Source organism: Athene noctua, chromosome 7 (genome assembly GCF_965140245.1).
Source record: "Athene noctua chromosome 7, bAthNoc1.hap1.1, whole genome shotgun sequence".
In the NCBI taxonomy this organism is placed as follows: domain Eukaryota; kingdom Metazoa; phylum Chordata; class Aves; order Strigiformes; family Strigidae; genus Athene; species Athene noctua.
In genome coordinates, this window is record NC_134043.1 from 34,922,088 (window position 1) to 34,949,377 (window position 27,290).

The 27,290-nt window shown below is 37.8% G+C and overlaps 1 protein-coding gene across 2 annotated transcripts in view; it reads left to right on the plus strand.

The window, feature by feature from the left end:
* The first annotated feature begins 1,591 nt into the window (after positions 1 to 1,591).
* The window catches only part of COL3A1 (collagen type III alpha 1 chain), a 52,916-nt gene continuing 27,217 nt past the window's right edge, over positions 1,592 to 27,290 (plus strand). The window contains exons 1-6 of one of the 2 annotated variants that reach the window (XM_074910862.1): positions 1,618 to 1,696; positions 1,820 to 1,822; positions 19,349 to 19,554; positions 21,362 to 21,400; positions 22,010 to 22,126; positions 24,221 to 24,292. In XM_074910862.1, coding sequence (XP_074766963.1) covers positions 1,618 to 1,696; positions 1,820 to 1,822; positions 19,349 to 19,554; positions 21,362 to 21,400; positions 22,010 to 22,126; positions 24,221 to 24,292 — 516 coding nt within the window. Of the gene's footprint in view, positions 1,697 to 1,819; positions 1,823 to 19,348; positions 19,555 to 21,361; positions 21,401 to 22,009; positions 22,127 to 24,220; positions 24,293 to 27,290 lie in introns of both variants that reach the window. The other variant, XM_074910861.1, reaches the window with a different exon arrangement.

Genomic DNA, 27,290 nt, shown 5'->3' on the forward strand with positions numbered 1-27,290 from the left:
AACCTGTTAAGTAATATGATACTGGATATGAAAAACCAAAACACAGACAATGTGGAAAATTGGGAGGTATTTAACTCATGCAAAAAAAAAGTGGTGTGCAATTCCTTTGAAATATATCAAGCCATTCATAACTTTGAGTGTATAAGACACAGAAGAGACCCTTGGGGCATGTTGAAAGTGGCATCCAATTATCTAAGATCTCTTCATACTTGCTTCAATGTCTTCCACCTCAGGTGACCCCGGCAGTTTAAGTGCAAATGTATTTCAGATAAATAGGTTTTGAAATGAGACGCAATACCTATTGGATGAAAAGGTAACCTCAAGCTGCTCTTATTTTGTTATGCACACAGAGATATTGGTCCCTAACAGTTCATGACATGAATGAATTATTGATAGGAGGGATGGTTCCCTGGGTCACTACAGTCTCAGCAACATTTAAGAACAAATGAATGAGAACTTCTGCACTTAATGACCTGAATCAAATTAATCGACTGAGTAGCAATTAATTAGGTCTTTGTTTTACAGATATGCACACCTGTGACAGTTTTCTGCATTCACTTTGGAGTCTTCCAAACCTGTACTTAAAGCTACATGTCCAGCAAAACTATATTCCTAACAAAACCCGCATAAACCAGCTTATTTGCAGAATAAGTTTGTGTGTTCTGATCCTATTCTCAGTAAAGTTTTGCATGGAATAAAGAACTAGCATTAAAAGGGATTAGGAGTCTCAAGATTTCTTTTTTCTTGTCTGCTATACCTTCTTGTTTGAGGAGCAAACAGTAAAGGAAAAGGTGGTACTTGTTCTGCATTCTTTTCAAAAGTTGTAACAACAGCATTGAACTGAATTGTTTGAACAGTTTTATTCTGGGAAATTGATGCTTCTGATTTGGGGATCTTGTTTTCTTCATAACTCGTTTTTAATGTTTGCTTTCACCCCAGGTCATGCAAAATCATGGTGTGAGGCAGAGATGGTGAGAGAAGCCCTGGAACTCAAGTGTTGCAATTTTCAGTCCTCCCTTTCATTAACTCTGATCAGCAGCAGCAGTACCCAGGTTTGCTCCGCCACTTCTGGGATTCTTTCAGTTTGTGCAGCTGCATCAGGTACTTACCTTTTATCTTTGTTAGGGAGCATTAAGGATTAAAAATCGTCTTTGGGCTGTACCCATTGACTCCTAATTAACATGAATAAATGCTTTACCACAGAGGCTTTACCACAGGACTTCTTTTTTCACATGCATATATCTCACATACAGCTCACACTAACTATTCACATACAGTCTCAGTGTGCATTCCATATGCACACAAAAGTTCCAGATGTGCTGTGTATCTTGTTTAGTTGACTTTATTCTTCTGTAAAGCCAAGAGAAATATTAATCATTCATTTACTGTTAGGGGATGGGTCTTCTTCTCATGTTTCAGTAAAGGGGTTGGAAAAGTAAAGTAAGCCAATTTTTTTCCTATTTAAGGCCAAAGCTGGGGAATGCCTGTGGCTGAGTTCTGTACATGGCCCGGTGCTGGAAGGGCAGGGAAAAACCGATGTTGCTATTTTGAATAGATTTTTCTTCCCCCCCCCCATTTTTATTTTTGCACAGAGAGTCTCATGTCTAATATTTAGACATGATGAGCTTTGTGCAAAAAGTAACTTTGCTCATTCTTGCCGTGTTTCAACCCTCAGTTATTTTGGCACAACAAGACGGTGAGTAATTCAAGTTTCTTATGATTTAATGTTTTTATTTTTATTTTCACCACTGATTTTAATAGCTTGTAAGAAATGCGTATTCATGAATCTCACCAGAACACTATTCCTTCACTAATTCAGCAAGTCAGATATTTAATGCTGAAGCTGAAAGCTGCAGGAGTTTGCATTACCATCCCAAAGGTTTCTCTTTGCTTTACTTTCTTCTGCGGTTAAAAGTGCTGTACAGTGTTTTCTGCCTTAGCTGCGTTTGTTCTTGTTCTTACTTGTTTTCCTACTACAGACACTGGAGAGTTTTTAAACTATTTCTTTTAACTCTTGGAATAACATTTTAACTATTAGCTCTGTGCTGCCTGGAAGTTATTTGTCCCAAGCAATAAGTCTTTGATTCCAGCTTTTTTATTTTGAGTTCTCTTTTGTACTTGTGTGTTTTCCACTGGCAGTGTGGGGGTTTGTTTAAACAATTTGAGTGTGGAAAACAGCCTTAAAATTCTAACCAGTTTTGATGAAACAGTTGTTAAGAGCAATATATGAATATATTGCAGCTTATGGGATTTTTACTTTGGTATGAAGCGGGAGGGTAAATTAAGTCCCTCAGCTGAAATAGTTTGAATTGTGCATCTGCAGGCTGCTTTGGTCCCTCATGAGACTGATTTACAGCTGATGGTATCTGGGAGTCTGTGTGAGTATGCGTGTGCATGTTTACAGAGCGCAAGAACACCAAAAATCAAATTACATTGAAATTTAGAGGGGGAGGGGAAATTACTTTGTATACAATAATTCAACTTAGAGTGAAGATAAGTGTGGTATGAGTATTTAAGTTAAACAAATGACATTCCACAAGTACAGCTGACCTTTTTTGGATGTGCTCTGTTCCTGCTTGCCAGGCACTGTAAGCCAGACCTTCCTTAAGATAAAACATTTTTCTTTGTTTTAAATATAAAAGATCTGCAATGTATTTATTCCTGCATTGAGGCAATGAATAACTTTAGAAATAACTTGATAAGCAGCAGCCAAATAAACTGCAGTGCCATAAAGGAAAGCCAAATACCTTTAATACCACATCCAACCCAACTCTATGTGATATGTCTCATGAATACGATTACTTTAGCATTTCGTGGCAAACCTCTCTGCCTCTGCATACCTGGCAAGGCACCTCTGCTGCTGAGGCAGTGACAGTGAGTCCATCAGCAGGCTGCTGGCAGTGGAGCAGTTTGAGCTCAGGGGTCTCTGTGCATGAGCAAATTAGGTATCATCTGCAACAGCAGCATGCCCAAATAACAGCCTCCCTCACCAAGCACAGGCACAGGCTAAGCCTTGTAAAGTCTCTTAAAAAAACCCAGTGCATATAAAGATGTTCTGTGGAGAATAAACATAATATGTCTTGAACTGATGCTTTCCTGTTTCTGCTTTTCCAGTATATAATCTGTCTCTTCAGTAATCCTCAATGAAGAAGATATTATAAAATTTGAGCAAACATATGCTGTGAGTTTTCTCTGCTGAGAGCAGCAAATAATATACAGATTGTATATATTTAATATGCATTTTATATATTTTATATATACATATATATTTTCAGAGGGATAAGGACTAAGGGACCGTACAATATAAAAAGAAGGAATATCAATTCTATCTTTCTCAATAAACAAATCCCCCCTGAGTGCCAGGTCTCTTTCCCTCACTCTGGTCGTATTCCTGGACATTTCTGAGACGCATCATATATTTGACTCAAGAAATGGTAAATTTTGGGTAGAAGAACAATATACAAACGAAGTGTGAGGGAGTATTCTCATTTCTCTGCCACATTCCTGCTTCATGGTGTAGTAACATTTCCTTACTGGGCTAACTTCCATACTACTTACAGGGATGAGTTTACACAGAGAGACTGATAGAACACTAGTTATCCCTGGCAGTATTGACTTCTATCCTCTCTTCAGAATGTTCCTTTCCACACATTTGAATATGCTTTTCTCACAGAATATAATAATTGAAGAAGTTATTAACATCACTAATTCATGTCCAGGGCAGTGATGGACTGGGAAACGAAATTTTCCATGATTCAAAAGAGAATTTCCAGACATGCTAAAATGCTCTGTCAAGAAAAATGTTTATATGGTTTGTATCAAATGTAAGTCAATATAAAATTTTCCTTGGGAAAGCCTGCCAGGAGACAAGACTTGGCAAGATACTAAGGAAACTGCTCAGTATACACTAAGTTTAGGATAGTCAGATGTACCTCTGGGCTATATGTTTCTTTGTCTTGCTGTAATGGTTAGGAATGGAGATTTGAGTACAGCCTCAGGCTGAACCTCTTCAACAGCTTGGGATCGGGATATTGCAGAACAAAGAATTTTCTGTGACTTCATGAACAGAAACTGGTAACCCACCAGGATGCTTTCAGCCTGCAGATGAAATCACCTTGACACAATTCAGGTTTTCTGATGGGTGTTGAGTTGGTGTAAGGCATTTGCAAGCCCCATGTTCAAGATGAAATGCCTCCTGGTGGCTGACATGACATGAAGCTGGTGCTTCAGACACAGATGATTCAGATTCCAGCAATGTATATTCATTTCCACCAGCTGAAGGCACCTTTACATTCTGTATATAAAACTACCATAAAGTGTAAGAACTTAGGGAAGAAATCCATCCTCTAGCCAGCCAGCACAATTTGTGCAAGCATTTGTTAGCCTTACAGCCTACATTTATCCCATTTATCTTGAGTTTGTAGAGTCAATCATGACAGCTATTTCCAGAACACAGCATAAATTTTAACTAGACAGACTGGAGGTATTTGGCAGTTTCCACTGACTACAAGGGAAGCACATGCACAGCTCCACTCAAATCGGTGCCAAAAGGAAAGTCAGATGGATTTGAGCTTGTCTCAGCTGCATCTGGGATGGTTAAAGGACATCTCAGTCACCTGCAGTGTGACATTTCTCATACATACACCTCATAGTTTTTGATGAACTTCACTGAGATCATCAGGAAAACTCTACTGCTCTAAAAGCAGTGTGAGAACAGAGCCAGAAACCCTTTGTTATTATTCCAAATAATTTTTTGCTCTAGTGTAATTTAGTGTTTTTCTTGTAATGTAAGTGTTATCTTGGATGTTTGGTCAGGAAGCTCTTTTCTGAGGTAATGACTGAATCCTAAAATGATCTCTGAGAAGACATATTGACCTTTCATATTACTTTTAGTCACAAATTACAGTTTTAAGATTAAATATAACCATTACATGCAGGTTTCAGGAGGCAGCATGCAGACAATTTTTTATGCCAAGCACCCACTTCTAATCCCCCAGAAAAGAAGGATGATATTTTAGAAAAACTTGTAAACACCTTGATTTAGCCATTTTGCTTTCTTATTTTACTATTTGGAAAGGATTACATGATTATTGCGGATGCAGTGTATTTGCAAGACTGCCAGACTGATATTTTTAGCACTTACCTGTATGCAACATTGCACATATGCATTCTTTGTTGATAAATTAGCTAGTTTAAGGGTAATGCTGATGACAGTCAGAACTATCTTTCCTCAAAGGTTTTGGTAATATGGAAAAGTCCTCCTCCAAAGTTTTGAAGATAAAACCAAACGATGCATGTCTGTGTGCCAACAGATAATTACACCATCATAAGTAACTTGGACTGTGTGAAGGTATGAAAGATCCGGGTCTACTGCTCTTCTTCCATTTTTCCTAACTGTTTTTCACCAAGCATACAGCAGGAGAGGTTATGCTTAGTAAAATTGAAACATTCCTTTCTGGTCTGGAAAAATCATGCTAAATGAAAGCCTGGGGAATCCACCCCCTCTAAACATTATATATATGTTCTTGGAAATATGTCAAATTTCATAAACACATTTTAGATCACACATTCCTGGAAGACATTAGCCTTAGGAAAACGAGACCAGTATATATCCCTTTCATTATTTTCCAGATTTGTTTTTGATTTCAGACCAAATCTTTGTAGACTGATTTTTTTAAAACAGGAGATGGAGCTGGAAACATCCACTGCCTAATTACAGGGGGAAGAAGCAGAGGTAGAAGGGTGTTGCCTCTGGCACAAATATTACTGTTGATGCCTCATTTAGAGTCATTACCTTTGCTTCGTTCTTAGTGCTGCAGATTACAAGCAGATCCTATTTCCTCTTCCAGCTTCTGCCAAAGTTGCGAGGTTTGAAATACTCAGACAGGTGTTACTTGCAAAATCTTAGCTGATGCCAACCTTACACAACAGCTGGGTGTTATTTTTAATTAATGCTATTCAAGAGAAAGAAAGGAGTGAATTACTATCACTTTTTGCTTTCACAGACTGGCTGGTAAACCAGGCCAACATGGACCTATTAGTCATTGTCCCAGTTATGTGCTAATGCTGTTCAAACCTTGTTTTAATCAAAAATGTGCAGAAAATTGAACATGCCTTCCTTCATAATTGGGAAAGTATGCTGTAGGTCAGTAATAGAAATGATGCAGACTGTCATTTATAATTTTGGATTAAAAATTCTCTTCAGAATTGAAAGGTTCAGCCTACCAGTAAGGGGAAACAATAACAAAGCATCCTTTCCTGGTCTACAAGGCACCCTGAAAACTATATTGCTCTGGATGTTTTTATGGTAGGTTAACAATCTGGTGAAGAGCACAAGCCGTAACTGCTGCAACAGTTGCAGGTTTTTGTTGGTTTGATATCAAAACCCACAGCAGTGGAAATTAGTGCAATGGTCATGTCCATTAATACTCCAGATTATGCTGTCCTTTAGTCATGCTTGTTTAAGAAACTAGGGAAAAGATCTCAGCTGGGAAAAGGCAATGGAAAGATAAGTTGTTAACAAAATGAGGTTTTTTGGTCTTGAAGTAACTGGATTAGATTCCCATATCATTGCAGAAATTCAATGTGATGGAAGAAAATTCAATTTTTTATTGGTAACACCCCAAAAAAACCCTCAAACTTGAAAAGGGTATGATAAAATCTTTTATGATTCAACATGACAACTGTTAGCTCATTCTCCTTGTGGTACCTTGGTAAATTGTAAATTGCACAACTAATATGGTTTAAAGTTCAGTACCTACCATCTGTTTGTCTATAGTTTTACGACATTCCGATTTTGGGTTTTGGCAGATGTAAATAACGTTCAACCCAAAATGGAACAAAACTGTCAGCATTTTACCTGCAATACTTTACCAGCCTACCCCTCCTTCAAAGTCTCCCTGATAATATACCCTGTAGAGAAGCAGAACTGGTCACAGATGTGATTCTTTCTCCAGGAGTGATGCAAGAAGTGTTATTTTGCTTCTGTACCTTCAGGTCAGGCTGTTGAGGGGAGCGTGGATGGGTGCAGAAGAATGCTGCAGCCTCTGGCCCTCAGCATACTGCCCATCTCCAGCGCAGGGGACCCAGTGGATTCCTCCTGGAGAGAAGGCTGTTTGGGGCTGTGCTGCTCATGGTGATGTTCCCTCTGTTACAGAGATGCTCTACAGTGACTCACTGCTGTTAGCTTCCCATGGCCAGGCTGCTACTAGATAGGGGAGCCTTAGTTACTGCTGCAGGACAGATACTCTTCTATGGAGTTTCTTTCTTCCATTGAATCTTTCAATGCACAACATTTATGAAGCTTTACTTTCTGTCCTCTCTGTGGGTTCCCTAAACACAGCCAGATATTTTTTGTTTCAAGGAAATAAGATTCTTATATTTTTGTGTAGGGACCATGTCATTAATATCTTTCACATTGCTTTGAGACTGTATTTGAAGGATTAACCTTTACATTGCTCCTGGCTGTTGCTAATGAACTGATAATCTCCAGAGACAGTAAAAAATTACATATTACAGGAGTCAGAAAGTATCTTCTGTAAGTATAATAGAGAGAGAGAGGTGTGCTTATCCTGTCTTGAATGCCAGAAGGGTCTGAGGAGGAGTGCGTTCCATTACTGACTGTAGAGCAATACATCTTTCACAGAGAGGCACAGTAAATTATATTTTTAATTTATATTTTCAAACAGTTATTATTTTTTCTCATCTTGTATTTCATAGGAAATTTTGCTTTGAGAAAACCTAACCTGCTTTCCAACCACTTATTTATTTATTTATTTTCACTTCAGAGCCTTTCTTCTTGCCTCTGAATTTGAAAAGTGGAAGCTTCTGCCTGTTTCATGTCAAAATGACAATGGAAAACATGATATAACCCCCTCCAACAACAAACCATTTGTTGGCTTTAGTTTGGATAAACTTCAACTCTGGGACTTCTGGCTTTGTTTAGTTTAGCAGAAGATTCCTTTCAGATTAGCTAAGAGACTACTTCCATTTTCCCTCATTTACGTCAAACCCTTCATTTAAACATGAACTATCAGAATGAGAATGAAAATGGTACCTCCTTTAACAATGTCTGTATATTTTTTTTTTTGCTTTGATTCACACAAGTACTCCATGAAGAGATGTCTGCCAAGGAGGAGAAAGCATGCACAGGACATTGAACAGGAAGAATGTGATGATAATGGGAAGATACAGATTTTTAAGGCTGAATGTGTTTGGGTGTTGGTTTTTTTTTTTATTTTGAAAGGCTAGGCCTTATCTTACAGCTGAATGGGCACCCAAATGACTCTCAAGAAATGGGAGATGTGACTTGTAAATTTAAGACTTTAGCAGGGTTTGTACTAGAATGGTCTTCAGTGTAATACAAAGCTATCCACAGCCACAGGAGACCCATCCCTTTCGGCTGCTGTTTGTCTCTTTCAGTCACTGTGCATCCCATCCTGGAGGGTGGCACAGGCACCTCTGCTCTTCTGCCAGGCAGTAAAATATTTCCTTCCATGTGCAAATCTTCTGTTGGCTGCCATGGTGGCATCAGGCTCCAATTTATTCCCAGCCCCAGCACTGCAAAGGGCAGCAGAAGTTCAGGAACACCCTGTGCACGTTTGCAGCAGGAGATATGAAAGGATGATCTGTGTCTGGAAACTACTTCCCACAGCAGTTCGACACTGGTGGTTCTTGGAAAACTTCTGGACATAATTAGTTCCCACTGAAATTCCCCACAATTCACACCCAGTGACCAGCGGGTGCATTAGCAGGCTGTCTGCTGCAAACATCTCTTTACCTCTATTCTTTCTCTTTGCACTGCTTCTTCTCTTTTTTCCTTCTTTCCATTTTCCTTTAGGAAAAGAGGCAAGGGCAAAACTGTAGCTCCTTTTTCAGACACAAGCGAAACAATTGCTCACCTGAACACAACTAATGAAAAATATGGGAAGCATCACTCATTGTTCCTTTGATGTTCAGTGTAGTAGCCACACTGAGAATCAAAGGACAATCAACTATATCCCTATACTTTCCTTCGGCTCTAAGCAGTGAAAATATAATTAATATTATCTTGGAAAGCACTTCTATGTTCATGAGAGGCTCTTTTAAGAAAATATAGATTCTTTCTGTATTTGGCTTTAAATCTACTGTATAGTGTTTGCTTGTTTCCCTACAGAGTGGTAGTCATTCTGTGCCAGCTGTTTAAGAGAAGAATGTCCTAGTGAAAGCAAACAATAGGCTGTGTAGTGGGAATTGAAAATCTTTGAAAAGAGTAATTGAAATCTGCTCAGACATTTTGAAGATTCTTTGCACAATATTCTAAGCCTGTTGGTGGCTTAGTCATTGGCAGGGTGGTCCTCTTTGTAGATCCCTCTTTTTGTATGAGCAGAACAGCATAAATATGGAGGGGAAAACCAACAAGAAAAAAGGAAAAAAGAGAGGCATTCAAGTCCATCTGATTATTTTCCTGTCAGAGCAGCTGATGAACTGACAAAAAACATTGTAAACTTCTTTCAGTGAAGAATCAAAGAAAGTCCAGAGCCTCTTCATTTATCAGGTGTTCTCCTGCCCAGTCTCTTTCACTCATACCTTTTAAGGACTCCAGCAGATAAACTCTGGTGCATCTGGCTGTGTCTGCTGAAGATGTTCTAGCCTTCCTCTGCTACATGGCATATTTATTCTCACCCTGCGCCAGCAGGCATTGTTGCTACACAGAGCAGGGAGAGCTACATGTGTGCCAGGCTTCAGGCAGCCACTTCGGTAGCAATGCTTCTGACCTCTGATATTAATAAAAAGTCAGCTCTCTGCTTGCAGGCTCTTCACTGCACCAGAAGTGTGGATTTTCATCTGATGAGGGAATGAGTTCGGAAGATCCTTAGGTCTTCGTGCCTGAAAAATAGGCATAGAACTTGATACTTAAAAGTGGCTCCAAAATTAAGAAAGCTATCTTTGGTCCCCTTGAGAAAACCCTCACAATACTCACTTTAGTAGCCTTAGGAAGTTGACAATAAGAACGTTGTATACAGTGTACAAATAGCCATTTAATATTCTCTATGAGGCAGATTAAGAAGAATTTCAAATACTGCCATCTGTATCCAACAAACTGTCCAAAATGGATGTGGGTGAATTAGTACAAACTGGAATGAATGAATGAATACGAACTGTTTTGCAGATGATGCTCTATGCATTCAGAATCTCCCTTCTGACCTTCTGAATTACAAATACCTTTAATTTATTGGCATCCAAAGATATGATTACTTTCTTTAGATAGTATGCCAGAGTTCTTTAATCCATCACTGGAATATGAAGTACAGGAAACAAACACTTCGTTTACTTCCAAATTCCAAAATTACAGGGAAAACAATAAAATTGTACAGGGAGTTATGTTAGTGTAGAATTTGACCCCCTGCTGCTTTACTCATCTCTGATGTAAACTCACTATGGCCGTGTAGTTATATTGGGACTGACTTTGTCTAACGTATCTGAAAATATAAATTATATTACCATATGTACTATACTGCATTGTAACATTTCCCATCTGTTTCAGTCTCAGGAGAGAAGCATTGAATCAAGCTGATTTCTTCCAAGGCAGACCACAGAAACAGCACTGCATAAAATTTTTAGCCCTCTCACTGAGCTAAGGGGAAAGAGAAGATTATGTCCTATGTGGAACTTTAACCACCTGATAAAAAATTGTCTTAATTACAAAGTTAGGCAATGAAAAACAAAAATCATAAGTTTCTTTTCCCCACACAGCCTTTGGGTTTTATCTTGAAAGTATTCTGAATTAAGTAGTTATAGTTCAGTGTTTTAGGTGAGGTGCTATGTAGAGCAAGCTGTAACAATTAGTTTCCAACAGTTCCCTTTCACTTAGCAGCTTGTAAGTGGAATCTCACTTTCATGATGCTTTGGACCTGTCAAACTGTTTGTACAGGCTGGGAAACCTGCTTGTACACAATTACTTTTCCAGTTTTTCTCTATTCTTGCCAGGAGAGACCCACTGCAAGAAATGTTGCAAAGAACACTCCAGTGTTATAAACTATTCCCTATCCTAGCTAAAATCACAAATGCAGAAGTATGTCTTTGAGATATACCTTGGAGGTGATCTTTTTTTTGAAAGTTCTGACAGAATTTTGTACTGAATTTTGGTAAATTTTTCCATTTACTTGATCCTAACAATGTTGAGGATGAAGCTGTTGCTTTAGCTGTATGTTAGACCAGCTTCTTATGGAATAAAACTGGAATCATTCATGTGTTCAAAATTAAGGTTACCCTGACACTTGGACTCTGACTGTAGGAGTCTTCATTGACTGCATAAGTAGTGGGCAAGATATATGTTTAAAGAAGCTAATACATCCATAAAATCATCAGTGATCACATCAGACCCTGAGTTTATGTCAGTTTCTGCTTAGTTTAAGACAAGAGTCTTTGTGCCATTTGGCGTCATTCACTCTAAAGACAAGAAGCACATTAAAATCGGATTACGGAGTAGTGAGAATTTATGCCAGCATTACAACTAAATAGCCACAAATAAAGTGATTGCAGCCTGCTGCTTATTTTTAGAGTGACACACCAAATGGCACAAAAGGTGATGTGCCAAAAAATATTGTAATGTAAGAACAGAGGGGATGGAAAAATCTCATAGGCATTTTACCAATAATTGGAAGAGTCACTGAAAAATTATGCAATGGTCCCTCTAAAAGGCATTGAATGCACTGAATTAAGATGAAATTCTTACTTACTGTGTGTCCTGCTCTAATGCAAATGGTTCCCCTTATTTAAATGTTTGATCTGTCAGGCACTGAAGACCTTCAGTTCCCACCAGAATAACTAGAAGTTGATATTCAGGTCTGATCCAAAGCCCAATAAAATCAAGGGAGGTTCTGGTCTGGTAGTATTTACCCTTAATCAGGAATAAATGTTACACATTTTGCAGATTATAGCAAAAGAGGTCTATCTCTACTAAAAAGACAGAAGTATAAATATAGATGTCTGAGTTACAGAGTCAGCCTGTTGAGAGAGGACTTTGGAGATGAAATCCCCAAATAACATTTCAGTACAAATAGCCATTCAGCAATATCGTCCTCCCTTACGAAAACAACTTAGGCCATGATGCTGTCAAGGAATAGCTAACAACAAAAGGAATATAATCATCTTGCATCCATCAGAGGTTGTTCTCAAAATGACTTTTATAAGTTCAGAAATAAGTATAACAATTCTCTGGGCAATCCCCAAAAAAAAGCAAGGGGACAGATATACAGCAGTCTGCTCTATCCTGCCCTTTATATGACTCAGTATGAAAGGACAGTTCTGCCAAAAACAATCCCCACCAACTAAACAAACAAAAATTCCTTCTTGCACTTTGTTTTCCTATTAGCAGTTTTGAAACAAGAAAACTCTTCTGCCAATTGTTTTTCATGCTGGACACCAACTTGAAACCACCGGGACTGTTGTGTAACAATGGGATATCACTGGTCCCTATTTCAAAGCAACGCTTATGTGGCAGGATGACCTTTAGAAGTTGCATGAAGAACATCATTCAAGGATGTCAACGTGTGTGCCTGAATAGATCAATTTGTGAAACATAAATATTGAGACAGAACAATGTGACAGATTCTGCCACTTTAGACCACATGTTACCTTTGAGAAGAACAATAACCCTCTGAAGATAAAGGAGAAAAATTACAGTTCTTAACATAAATCACACTTTGAAAGATTAGGAAAAAATTAATAATCTGCAAGTAAAATAGACATTTTGTGTTTTACTTGGTAGCAAATATGCCATGAGGATATTTTAAAATCCTGATATTCCTAAAATTTCTAAAAGCTGCAGAAATTCTGCAGCATTTGGAGCTTATAAAGACAAATGAAGTGAACGAGAAATGAGTTGAATGCAAATACTTGTTTGTACCAGTGCAAGCCTGGGTTTGGGGTTTTTTTTCCCATTTGGTAATCTGAAGGACAGATTGGGTGGGTCTCAGAGCAAGGACAGTTTGGGTATGTGACATAATAATCCTTTGCCTGAGAATCCAGCCTCTTCTATACATTACCAGTGAAACAGTGCATGTCTCCTTTCTGGACTACCTCTGACAGACAAGTACAGTATTATGGTTAACCAAGCACTCTTTTATGCTGCACTCTCTTTCTTGCTCTGCATCTGAGTAAAGAGGAAAGTGTCTGGGACTGGCGCAGTGGCAGAACTGTTCAAACGCCAGCTTATTTGGCAGACGGGCATCCCTAGGAGTAAGAAAGCTTCGGTTTCAGTCTGAAAGCACAGGATGTAGCTGTCTTTTTTGGTGTGAAACTTGGGAAATCTGTGAACCGTTCATTCATGCGCCTTTTCCATTCTACCCGATGACAGTTCTTCCTCCTACAGGACATGGAACAGGAAAGGATTTTTAAGATGGACCTGCTCTGATTTTCCACAGCCTGCATTTTAGTGTTTTTTTCCACTGATGTTTCATTTCTGATATCTCCAGTCACATGGTGGACAAGGCTTACAAAATATTCATCAGTACATTAAATCTGAAAATGTCCTAATGGGTAGGTAGGCAGGTAGGTGGGAGGCCCTTATGTCCTTTTGAACCATGTGAAATGGATTCAGTTAATTAGCTGGTTGTTTTAAGACAATTCCAGCCAAGAGAATGTCTGTAGGCCTTGCAGTTGAAAAAAAAAAAATCTTCTTAAACCATTTATTTTCTTATATTTCCACTTCTTTTCCTGACTTCTATGAAACAGACACTATTTCTGGCTTTTCGAGTATTCAGCACTTACATGAGAGGAGAACATGTGGACAAACCAAGCTGTTCTCGCTCAGCAAGCTAATTAGTTCATTTTGAGAGTCCGTTTGTTTCCATTACTGATCATGGAATGGAATGAGTATGTTTGATTTTCTTATAAACATCATCATAATACCAGACAGGGAGCCGAAACCATTTGCTTTGAGATAGACACCATGGCATTCTTTCCTGCTCAGTAAATGGAAAGCAGTGATGCTGCAGACACTGGGATGGATTCTTCCATCTACTCCGGTGTAGGGGAGAATTATAGCATTTCCATTGAACGTGAACAATATATCTCCTTTCTACTTTGTCCTTTGGTTAAACAATGAGCAAAACAGTGCTGGAATACAATAAATAGATGTATTTAATATAGAAGAAATGTAAAAACACTTTTTGAAGTAGCCATCCTTTAAAGCAAATGATCAAAACCAGGTCAGAGTAAGGAAGCACAGGCTTTGTACAGTTAAAAGTTCATAAAAAGTGACAGAGAGACACTTGTAGCTTCAGCAGACTTTGGATCCAGTAAAAGTCAGAGGCAATGCCTCTTTTATCTCAGTGCCTTTAGCCAGATTCCCATTAAAAAACAGCAAAAACTGTTTGCTTGACTCACTGTGATCAGATTCTCACAGATCAAAGTTCATTGTTTTTGCTTCCCAAGCCATCGTTGAGCAGCTGCTGGAGGATCGTGAGTCACCTCTGTGTGGACTATTGCCCTTTCTAAGGCAGAAGCAGACAAGTTCAAGATGTTCTTTAGTTTCTAAGCATTTAGTCACATCTCTGCAAATGGGATATGTGAGTCTGCTACTAATGCAATAGCAAAAGTAGGAAAGCCTGTGGTTTTTGAGGCTACTATTAGGAGATTTTTTCCTTTTGCCATATAAATGTGATTAAGTCATCGATCATGGTGCTAGCACACGTGCAAAGCCAAAAGCAACTACAAAACAGGTCAGCTTCTCAGGTCATAGCACTCGATAACAAATTCACTTCACTGGAATCACCTCATATGGGAATGTCCCATGTGACATCTGTCTTCCTTCAGGCCTACATTGACCATGTTTGTTTTCCCCTGTACACATTTGGGCTCTTTTATGTACCACAGTTATAGGTCCTTTGAAACTAAATGCTGATTTTCCTGACAGCTTTCCCTATTAGTCTGCTTACATCCAGCTTCTAGGCTGCTTAGAAAATGGAAAACAATTCAAAACCAGCATATGCTGAAGATTGTGTTGCCTTTTTAAATTTTCTTCACTTTCTAGGCTGGCCCAGGGAAGTGCTACTCAGAAAGATCTTCAAAGATGTGAATGCTCAGTGAACAGCATAAATGCAAAATTATTAATGCTTTCAAATATTAATGTTTTGTACAACGAATCAGAGATTGACACAGCTCCCAACAAACCACTGCAGTAACTGCCATAGAAGTGCTGTGTAGCCACCATATTTAGGGCTTTGGGAAGCAGAATAGTAATTTGCATTGCCATAGGCAAATACTGTTTCATTTTCTTTTTTTTTTTTTTTTTTTAAATCTTAGGCTAATACATATGTTTAGGAATCAATAAGAAAAGCTGGCTGAGGCAAGTATGTGACTGTTTTACCACAAGTCTAGAAGTAGTCAAGTCAGCTTTTTTTTAACCTTATTATTCCTTGCCAGTGCTTTAGCACAAATCAGCTTTCCAAAGGATTTTTGGAACTAACGGTTAATCTTTACGAGCAATGCAAAAGGCATTATGTCATAACATGCTGACACACAGATCTACATCTGAGCACAGAGGGGGTGTCTTGAACAGACTAAGTCTTCCCAGATGTAAGTTTCCTTTGGAAACCTATTTAATTCTTCCATTCTGCCAAAGGCCGCAATAATTTTCATTGCAGCTCTCCTAGCTTATTTCTTAATTTGTTTAACAATGTCCAGAAAGTTAGAAGCAAATATGAATGTCATTATATCCATATGTCTTCAATATTTGTCTGTCTTTCTGTTAAATGATGCCATCTACTGTAGAATAACTGAATGACAACCTCGTAAAAATGCAGAGAAATCTGCTTTATTTCCTTACTACTGTAAAATTATGTTAATTGTTTTGTGACACATTTTAAATTTAGATCTGAATTTTTATCAGTATTGTTGATTAAAATATGGAAAAGTGATTATTCTCAGAGTGAAATATTGGTCACTGAGAAAAATCTCTGCTTCAGAAAAGAGCTGATGTCTTGAAAACAGAATCTTTCTAACCAGCAGTGTAAAATATGGGAAAGATGGCCCTTTTCTGCTCCCCATCGAGCTGTCATCTTCACTGTAAGGCAGCAGGATCACATCTCTGGAAATAACAAAACAAAACAAATCCATGAGAATGAAGTAAGGATAAAGAAAAAACTGACATATGAAAATGCAAATTCTTGGATATGAGTTTCCTAGGGAGTAAGATCCTTGTTATCTTAAACACATAGTTTAAAAAAAAAATCTCAATATTAAAAATAATCAAACATGTCTTATGGGTACAGAAGTGTGCGTACACTAAGCATTTTTTTATATGTGTATGCAATTCATATAAGTGTACATTACATGTGCACACAGTAACAGTATTAAGTTCTTTTAGATCTGTATCATATTTTTAACAATTATGTACAAACTATGTTTTGACCTAAACTAAAGAAAAATAATCTCTTTCCTTACCCATTGTGTTTGTAAACAAGAAGGATGTTTTAACCTGTGGAGCTAGGAAGTGCTTATGTGAAGAGACAGCCGAGTACATCACTCTTGGGTGCAGTGGATCTATGCTCACCATGCTCTCTAGGGTGTATCCAACCAGCTCCTCTTGGACAGATAACAAGTTCTATCTTCCCCAGTAGCTTTGATGGTATTCTGCCTCCCACAGTACACTGCTTTTGAGGTCTTCTTATATACAGCAAACCTCTCATACGCTGAGCTACTCAGATTTTGCCACTTTATAATTCTGGTTTTTTTCATGAGTCATTAAAGAGACCGTAAAGAAGATTTCATTTATAATGATGCACTTCTCATTTTTAAAATAGATTTCAGCCTTCTTGTTTTCCAGGAAACATTGTGATTACTCTTGTCAAGGCTGACCGGTTTGTTTTTTCCCTAAGTGCCACATAGTAAAATCCTGGTTTGTTGAAGGAGGAAAATGCTTCTCACAGAAACAGCCATCAATTAATTAAGCAGAGAATCAGCTTATGTACCTGGGATTCACTGACATGATTCTGTGGCGTGAGAGCTGGGAAACCAAGCAGTATTTTTAGAAACTAAATCTATCTTGGCAGACTAAGGAAGGGTGTCTGGATCCTTTTCAGAGGTAGTGGTTGTTAGTCAGTGTCCTTTGAAGCAGCTTCCTCTGATGCTGTGAACCTGTGTCATGGTCAATGTCAGGAAGATGTTTTTCTGGAAGTAATCAGTTGTTCTCCACCTCTGTTGTGCAGGATCTGAAGTTTCTGGTGAGGCTCAAGGGGTGGAGAATCCAAGGGAAGAGGAAAAAGTGAATTTCTAAGTGATAGAAAATGTCTGAGGGGGATTAGTTTTCATATGCAGTTGGAATGCTTTAGATTTTAAGATATTCTGTGTTGCCAAAGGAAAATAAAATACTGGCTTCTAGCCCAATATCAGGCAAAGAAAAAAACTATTGGCCTGAAAATATCTGAAAAGTTTTTTTGAAGTTTTTTGCATCTTCTTGCTGGTCTAATCAAGTTGGTGGTCAAAACCAACACTTAACTGTAAGTAGTGTCAGCCTTGACAAGCCAGTATTTTCCTGTTTGCTTCTTTTATAATTGCAGAAATAACATAAGTTGCTGTATGCACAAAGACTATAGTGGGTTGAAATTGGGAAAAGAAACCTCCTGTCCCATGCAGTGCCCTGCTCTGAGATCCCCACTCTGGTTCTCCACTCAGTGAGCCAGTGGGTCTTGGTTGTATTCCCCTACAGAGCTCATACAAGGTGTTGGATTTCATGGGTGACATAGAGGAAAATGTTAGTTTAATATGAACAAGGAAAAGCAGCTGAGTGAGACACTGGGAAGGGAGCAGAGTCTGAAAAACTAAGCTCAGTTGAGTACATGATAAAAAAGAAAGTGAACTGTTTGGTACAAAAGACAAAAGGATTCAGGGAAGATGGAAAGAGAACTTACATGTTATGGGAAAGATGAAACCGAATAGAGAGAAAAGGAACTGAAGCAGAAGCATGAGAAGGAAACATGCCCAAGTGTGCACCTTGCCAAAGAGCATGGGTATGGGTATGGAAACAGATACCCACAAATAGAGAAAGAAAACCAAAGAATGTAAAGAGAAAAAAGAGACCAATGTACTAACGTGGTAGTGGAAAAGAAAAAATAGATTAGAGGAGGTGGCTGTGAAAAAAGAAGGGGCTTCATAACCCAAAGGAATGGACTGCACTATAAATTTGACTCAGTTTCGTACTACATAGTTATGACAGTTACAACAATTTGATGGCATTAAGAATTTTCTGTCTGGAGCCAGTGGTAATTTTAATGTCAGAGTTTTGAATTACATCTTTTGGCTTTTTTTTTTTTTTTCTTTTTGGAAGGGTGATGTGTAGTAGGTAACTTATACTGATATTAAAGTTTTAAGGATGATGTAGGTACACAAATAGCTCTTTCTCCAAAGTTTCACATTTGTAAACTGAATCATTTTGAATTGTTTATGGAAAAAATCTTACTCCATTATTCAAGACATTCACTGATAAATTAAATTTGCAATCTGAGACTTCCAATAACTTCTACAAAACTTACAAGGAACTTGTCTAACTGTGGTGTTATTTTCATATTTGTTTCTTAAATGACTGGGCTTTCTGGATTTTGTTTCTCTCGGAAACGACAAACCCAGAATTTAATGATTAAAGCTGATTTTCATCAGTATCTTCAAATTCATTATCTACAACAAATTTGGTCAGTAGAGTAGCAGTTGGAAGAAATTCACAAAGCAATGAATATTATAGATGAACAATGTTTTTTCTGAACATACAGACACTTGTAACATTTGAGTGGGCCAGATGACACATTAATTCCAAACCATTCGGGCAATTAATGTGAACATTCTTTTAGATCTACTGCATGCATTGGCTTTCAAAAAACATTTGAAAACACTTGGTGTTAGCTATTAATGCAAGATGCTTGTGACAAGAGTTCATGCTGGACAGACGGCTTATTCCGCATCCATGTGTAAGTGCTCATGTTGGCACATGGGAGCAAATGATACACTTGTTTGAGAGATTTGGCTCGTTTCCTTTTTCGCTGCCACAGAGATTTCAATTGCTAATTACACAATAACTCAGTCTGATGCTAAAATTACTTGACACGGAAAATTATCACAGATTTAATTGGGCTTTGGATCAGCTCCAGGAGGTTTCCATTGATGGCTATTTATAGAATCAGAGCAGACTGCAATTAATGTAGCAGACCCTCCCAGTGTCTGAAGAGAAGTATTTAGTGGTTTACTTCACACACAAAAACTATATTACAGTAGGAAACAAAACAGACTATCCGGGAGCTTTCATGTTATTCATCTTTGATTTGGAAAACACATCTGAAATAATGTTGAATGCTATTTTATTTTTTTTTTCCAGTTGCGGGATGTACCCATCTTGGGCAAGTTTATGCTGACAGGGATGTTTGGAAACCAGAGCCATGCCAAATCTGTGTGTGCGACTCGGGATCTGTTCTCTGCGATGACATCATCTGTGACGATCAGGAGCTGGACTGTCCCAACCCAGAGATTCCCTTTGGAGAGTGCTGTCCCGTTTGTCCGCAAACAACACCACAACCTACAAGAGTAAGTTTGTCCTCAGTATTGTTACTTTAGCGTTTCCGCCTTTGTGATCCATGTCAACCTCAATTCATTTTGAGACGCTCTTAAACCTTTTTCTTTCAAATGCTAAGCTTGTCACTTTCTGAATCCAGGAAAATACTTAAGATGGGCAAATTTTGCCAAAGTAAATAAAAAAAGCAGCTTGAACTTTCAGAGTTTTATCTTTTTTGTTAAATTCAATAATACTTCTGTATTCTGTCAGATAATTGGTACCAGAGCTGATAAAATACTTGTTAGTGCTTTGAGCTATGCAACTGAAAGCATGAAGTCCTTCAACCCAGATTTACATGGAAAACAGGCACAGATAAATAGTGGGAAGAGACAGAGGGCAACAATTAGCCACCACATTTTTCATTTTACAGAGAAGCATAGGAATAACTCAAACAGCTTATTTGTCGACTGTATGCTCAGTCTATATCCATGAAACTAATGCCAACACAGAGTTAAAATGCGTTAAACAATTTTCACAGCATACTGTAAGTCTGCATTTCTTATCAACTCAATTTTACATCATCAGGGAGCAAATTTCCTTTTGCAGAGTTATTGCTGACTTAATGCCCTGTAAAGGAAAGGTAATTCAAGCCCTACATCCCTCATTTATCATCATCTTGTTTATATACACCAACATTATCTAAACCAGTTGCAGCAGCTTATCCTCAGGAAAATAAAAAATGTTAATGCATGCCGAGTCGCCTGCCTAAACCGCTTTGGTGAGTGAGCCAGCTATACTGAGCTCTGAGGTTATGTGAACGTTTCATCCTTGTTTAAGATCCATAAGATTCTGTTAAAGCACATAGAGTTCCTCAAGCACATTGAAGTTTCTTATCCAGAACAAGAGAGTGAAAGAGACGTCTGTACAGAAGAGAAAGGGAGATGTATTTCTGCAGCTCTATAATTTATCTGCTTAAACATGAAATGTCATATACAAATACAACACCTAATGTTAGTTGCACCATGCTAATGCAACTGCACTGCTTCCAGTACTACTAGAGCTACTCCACTGAACAGTTTGAGAGGTGTAAAAGAGAGGTACATACAAGCATGCTGGAGATTTAAATAGAGCTCCCTCTCTTGTTGAGTCTAGAGATTATCAGTTCTGTGGTTCCTGGTAATAAAGGACATGTGGACTACTTCCTCCAGTCTCTGTCTTCAGTATGTAAGAGTTTGATCAGACTGCTGGAAGCCATCCTTCTGACCTTTGATGGTTTATAGAGAAAGGCCACCTTGGAAGATCCAAGATAGTTCTAGCTGAATATCCGTTGCTACTGGTAACAGCTGAATACATAAAAACTGTTCTGAGCTATTAATTGAGAATCCAGATAGTAATGTGTAACTGAATTATTAATGGAAAAATAAATAAATTGGAGGAGCAGACCTAAGAAATTAAAATTAGCTACATTATCACACTTAACATACTGGACTGAGAAGGATACAGGAGAACTGTCCCTTAACAGCTTTCTGCAATGGTCTTCTGTCCCCATTGTACTCAATGGCAAGGCTCTACTGACTTCATTAGTGCCGTGTTTTTGCCTACAGGAGAGGTGTAGATTTATGGATGAACCATGAAAATGCAGACTGACCCAAAACCTCACAGCTTTTAAATATACTGAATAAGAATAAATGGAATTAATTTGATAAAACAATACTCCCATTTTTAAATGTGTTTTCCTTTTGTTTGTATACATATATATACAAATACCTGTTTTCAGGTTTTGGTTTTATTTTAATTTTATGTCTTAATTTAATTACTATTCCTTTTTTTTTTTTTTAGACTCCTGGAGTAATCAGCCGAGGCCCCAAAGGAGATCCTGTAAGTGCAGGGTTGTTTGTTTGTTTGTTTGTTTGTTTTCCCAAGGAAATGAACAAAATCAAGAGCCAGTTCCTATAATGCTATATATTCCATTCAAGCTGCTGAGATATCAGTCTTTCATTGATGTCTGCACTGTCTGCAGGACTGTGCCATATAGTTATTTTGAAGTAGCCCTTTAGCTTCAGCAAAACTCTCAAAAATTTAAACTGGAAAAACAGAGAGTGGGAGAGAGTTTAGTCCAAACTGTATTACATTTGTTATGTTTTGGTATATGTCTTTCCAGTAGGAAAAAAAAAGCCAACCTGTGGAATCTACTAGCAATATTAATTTTAGATTCAGGAATTGACCTGTTTAATACTTCTAGTGTGTCTGATCAAATACCAGTTCTGATAAGGCCCCACCAACTAGGAAATATTTCCGTGTGTGAATTTTGTCTACCGTCTATGTCTTTCCTGAATGTTCAGTTGTGGCCTTAGTTATGTTTAATAGAGAAAGCTTCCCACCACAATCACACAGACTTTGTTACAAATAGAAGAATTTTTCCCACAATGCCCTTGCAGTTGGAGCCAAGCGCTGACATCTGTATCTGTTCTGTTTGTGTCTTTGCAGGGTTCTCCTGGAGTTCCAGGCAGAAACGGTCCCCCTGGTCCTCCGGGACAGCCAGGGAGTCCTGGAGCTCCTGGACCCCCTGGAATCTGCCAGTCATGTCCCAGTATAAACGGAGGCGTAAGTCATCATTATGTTTAGCTTTTACCTCGTTGCTCATAAGCATGCAAAGCAATACCACAGGCATCTATCCCTTGCACCTTTACATGTACTTTGTTTTCAATGGCATCTGTCTCTCATTTGAGCCTTTGAAAAACACAGCTGAGTGGTAGGTGGGTTTTTTGTTGTTGTTTTGGGGTTTTGTCCACAAAATTTGGTTGGAATGCAATTGAATCTCTGCCTTATCTTATTTTTTAAAACTTTTCAATCACGATCCGATGAAGGACTTACATAACTCAGAAAGAATCTGACCAGAAAAAAAGTGTACAGGAGGAAGTATGTATCCTCAAGCTTAAGGGAACTCTCTTACTTTCCTATATTTTATCCAATGCATGTTTAATAAAGACACATTGCCAGAAGGCTAGACTGAAGCACAGGTCCTCTGCTTGCAGGGAAGTACCATGTAAGTACTATTTGTCATGCTCTCTCTTTATTTCTGGCCTACTGAATCTTGAATTCTCTTCTAAAGAGTTGAGCAGACTCAGCAAGAGAGCTAATTTTAACTAAAGTTTCTGTGCAGTTGAATTTGTTAAGGGAGCTGAGCCACAGCTAGCACTTTTTTAGACGATAACATTGGCCCCCATGCAATCAATCAAGCCTAGCTTTACAAGTTGAGATTTCTTTAGCACAAAACTGTTAAAAATTGAATGTTGAAACAATTGCTACTTTTGAACATAGGCCACTGCTTATAGCTTCCACGTACACTTCCAACTCCCAGGTAAGCCAAAAACTGAGGAAAGAAGTCTTGGTTTCATTTAATTCTGAAAGGGATTGCATCTGACGGACTGAGTTTCTGGGAGAGGTACCCATGGATCAGTTAACCAGTCTCAATGGACATCACAATAATATACCAAGAGAGCTACTGGGTTGGGGCTGGCAGATGCAGACACAGGAGACGATGATAGGCTGAATTAGTCACCCATTCCAATCCTATATTAAAGATGTGCTGTTGAATCCTAAAAAGAAGGGTTGATGTCAGTCGCACAGAAGTCGTCTTGTACCTGGTCAGCAAAGGAGCTGGGTCCACAGGGGTGTGGCTTATCAGGCAGAACACTGCATGTATTCGACTTTTCCTCATCAACCACCTATGTGCCATTAATCCATAAATTGCACTAATGCCATATTATTCAACTAAGCTTGCTAATATTTGCATAATAAAATCAACATATAAATAAGTGGCTTACATGGGAATTTCTTGAGAAACTCACTGTAGAATTTATAGGGGTTTTTTAAGCAGTATTTTATATAAATGTGTGAGTAAAAGATGCTATCTACTCTCAGAAAGGCACAGAGGATGTGTTTTAACTCCATGCCTTGGACTGAGCTTCCTTTTATTACAAGATAAATTCTCAGAAGCAGTGAGGCTTGGCTTCTTGGGCTCAGAAGTGATGACTGAATTATTTGGAGTGACATAGCAAACAGGAAGGGAGAAAGGGAAAGATGGAAAATGGCATTAGGAAAAAAGTGTAAAACTCAGTTTTCTGCAACGTGTAAGTTCCCACGTACGAGGGAAAAAAAATTATTTGTAATTCAGGGAAGGAGAGACATATGCATAGGTAAGAGATTTTTTTTCTACAAAATACTTAGAAATAAGATGTTAATTAGTCACAGGTAAAAGAAACTGGGAAAATAGTAATAAGCTGTTGCACCCTTTAGTGCAATAGAAAATATCAACTCCCTTGAGTGACAACTAAGTCCAACAGAAAAGAAAATGGTGGAAAAAGCTTAAAAGGAATCAAAGAAGTATAAGAGGAGAGAGAATGGTAATGTTTTGGTTCAGCTGAGACCCAGCTATCCAGATGAAAACTGAATGCACACAGCATAAGGCGCTAACCTTACTGTGATCTCAAAAGAAAGATATTGGCCAGACCTCTCTTATGGATGATCTAAATATATGGCAGCTACATGTCATACAAGTACTACTCAATTGGTTCAAATGACTTATTTTCATACATTTGCCATACCAATGTAAGAAGAGTCTTATCTGATTTGTAACATTCACTTTTTTCGTCTTTTTTCTTTCTTTCTTTCTTTTTTTCTCTATTTCTTTTACAGAGTTTTTCTCCACAGTATGACTCCTATGATGTGAAGGCCGGTTCAATTGGTGTTGGTTTCCCACAGCCCATTGTAAGATGATATACCCTTTTTTCTGTCCTTTCTTCTTTTTTAAAGAACAAATTTTCTGCTCATAGATTACACCTTGGATGTGTATGTATCCTGATTTTTATTTAACAACATAAGTTTTAATTTAATTGTTGCCTGCAAGTGGAATGTGATGTAAGGCAGCAGTTTGCCTGACGATATTATTCTAGAAAGTACCTATAGATTATCTGGGGTGTTGCCTTTTCTCTTTTTCTTCCCTTTCTTCCCTTCTTTTTCCTAATCTCTCTCTGATTCACTTTCTTACACTATCTAAACAATTATCCTTTTCTCCCTTCTTCATTTATCTGCTTTGGTATTTTTCTACTAATTGCTTCCCTCCCTTCCACCACTTTTTTTCCTCTTCCACTGTCCCTAATCTTTGTTTAGCCATTCAGCTGCATTCTGTCTTTGCTCAGTATGTTATTTCATTCTTGTTTACTTTTCCACAACTCAAATTTGCTTGATAACAACTGAATAAACACCTTTATGGTCTTTTTTTTTGTCCCAGAAGAAGTCAAAAGCTTTTCACTTTTTCTTTTTACAATTACCGTTTTTTCACCGACAGCTGTTCAGACTGTGTACTAAGGATGCTGTATCTGCCAGCTAGGCCTGGCCCAAGCTTCTCAATTTTTTTAGTGAGATAAAGCATGGATTGCCTGAAAGAGTTACGCATGAGCTATGCTTCCTGTATAAAATAACTTTAAATGTTGCACCTCATGATTTTCCTTTTAGGCACTGGGATTTAGACATATTCACCACTGATGACATGGAGTACTCTTGATTCAGGCAATCGGCTATAGAGAGGATGCAGTGAATTGGTATTATTTGAAATTGACTGCTTCTTCATTAAGCATAATCATTATTTTCAGTCCAGTGCTGCATAACAAGGTTTGGGTATCACATGTTGTAACATATCAAGGCAGTTCCAAGTGAATGTGTTATTTCTCAGGCTTCCATCAGATCATCTTGTCAATACAAATTGTCATGACAGTTGTTCTTCCTGAAATATACTTCATTATTTTCTTACCTTTATTTTACCTCATTCATTTGCTAATATGATCATCTATGCATTGGTCTTCTTCAACCATCCATTTTTGTATTTGTTTATTCATTTATTCATATTGAGCTCCTTACAGTTTTTGCCCACAGCTTATCATATCGTCTACATTTTGCTACTTGTTGTCTTAATATGGGATGTGCTGAACCAGGCAGGTAAATCAGCAACCTTTCAGCTAACAACTATGGTTAGTCCTCGCTATTTTGGCATTTTTCCTTGAGGCTCTTAGCGATTTCTTGTCCTCTGACTTCTGCATTTGGATTAAAAAAAAAAAAAAAACAACAAACAGACAAACTTAATCGGGCACCCCAGAATGTCTTCAGTCAGAATTGTCTGTATACTTTCGGGTCATATGGCCTTTGCCTCATGCAATACATGACTGCAAAGTAACAGAGCAGTTGTGACTAAAATCACTAGAACTAAATCATATTTATAATTAACATTACGTAGATTCACCTATTTATTAATTTATAAATTTAGTTTATCAGTTTTCAACTTCAACACTCAGTTTGAATAAATATCCAAACTGAAAGAATTTGGAGAGTAATAAAATAAAAAAATGCCAGGTTTAGCATCAACATTTGTCCATGAGTGGTAACCATGCCTGGTATTTCCTCAGTCACACATCTCTCCATTACTGTCTTCCTGGTGGCTTTCCACTGCTTGTAGACTGATTTTGTATTTTACATCACGATTTCTCTTTACTTGTTTGTATAACCTCCACGTATTGTCTTTGTATCTTTCCACCAGTGCACATATTCTAACTAAAATATGTTCATTTGTTCACAGTCTGGAGATGCTGACAGCAAGCAAATGTCATACCTAACTATCAGTTTATCTTCTCAGTGTGCCTTGAAAAAAATGTCCTGTTTATTTATATTTGTATGTCTAATCAATTGCTTGCAAATGATGAGTTGATGGCTCCAGTGCATGTTGAATCCAGAGTTATTTTATACCAAATGAGTTCTAACAATTGACAGCAAGGGACTGCTCGCTTTATTCACACATTGAAGACAACCCAATTTACCCAGACACTACCTGCTCTGTCACTTGGTGTACTTCTTGTCCTAGAAAATAGCAAAGATTACAATGATTCTCTTTTTCAAACAAAAGACAATCTGTGGACTAATATTAACATAGTATATTTGGAGTAGAGCAGTGTAGTATATTATACTAGGTATACTAGTATAGTATAACAATACTGTTAATCTTGTATTATGAAAATCAGATTCTTATAACATCTGTAATATATGACAATATCCCATGAAACACATTATGTGCAATATGAAGGTATAGAATATACTGCCGGTACTGCAGCACACAGTGATTCTCATGTAATTCGTATACTTTAACTGTTTTGGCTGTATCAGATTCATGAAGAGTTTAATTTAACAAAAGCTTTTTTTAAAGAACCATATATAGCTGCAATAAACCACAGTGCTAATTTTCAAATGATTTCTGTTTTGCAGTATCAAATGCTTTTGTGGTTGTTGATACAGGAAGTAGAAATATTCGCACTCTTCTCAAATTGAGACTTCCTTAGAAATATTTTACTTCCTTTTTACCAGTTAAAATAAGGAACAGTATTACTGATTTGAGTTAAACTATATGTATATTGAGATTTCATCTTTTGAGTCCTTTGGTTAGTCTTCACATCATTTATTTCTTATGGCTTAGTACTGTTAAAAGTTCAGAAAATATTTCATTGATGAAAATGCTTGCGTTACTGACAATAACAAAAACATGACCCTAATTCAACATATCTGTAAGTCCTAACAAGTCAAGGGTCATCATAAACATAGTTTATCATACAAGTTCTTTTAATGCGTTGTATAGGTATATGTAATATAGCTCCTGAATGCAGGTGAGAAATTTTAAAGTTAGGTTTAGAAAGGAAAATCTAGCATCAGCAGACTAGCAAGCAAG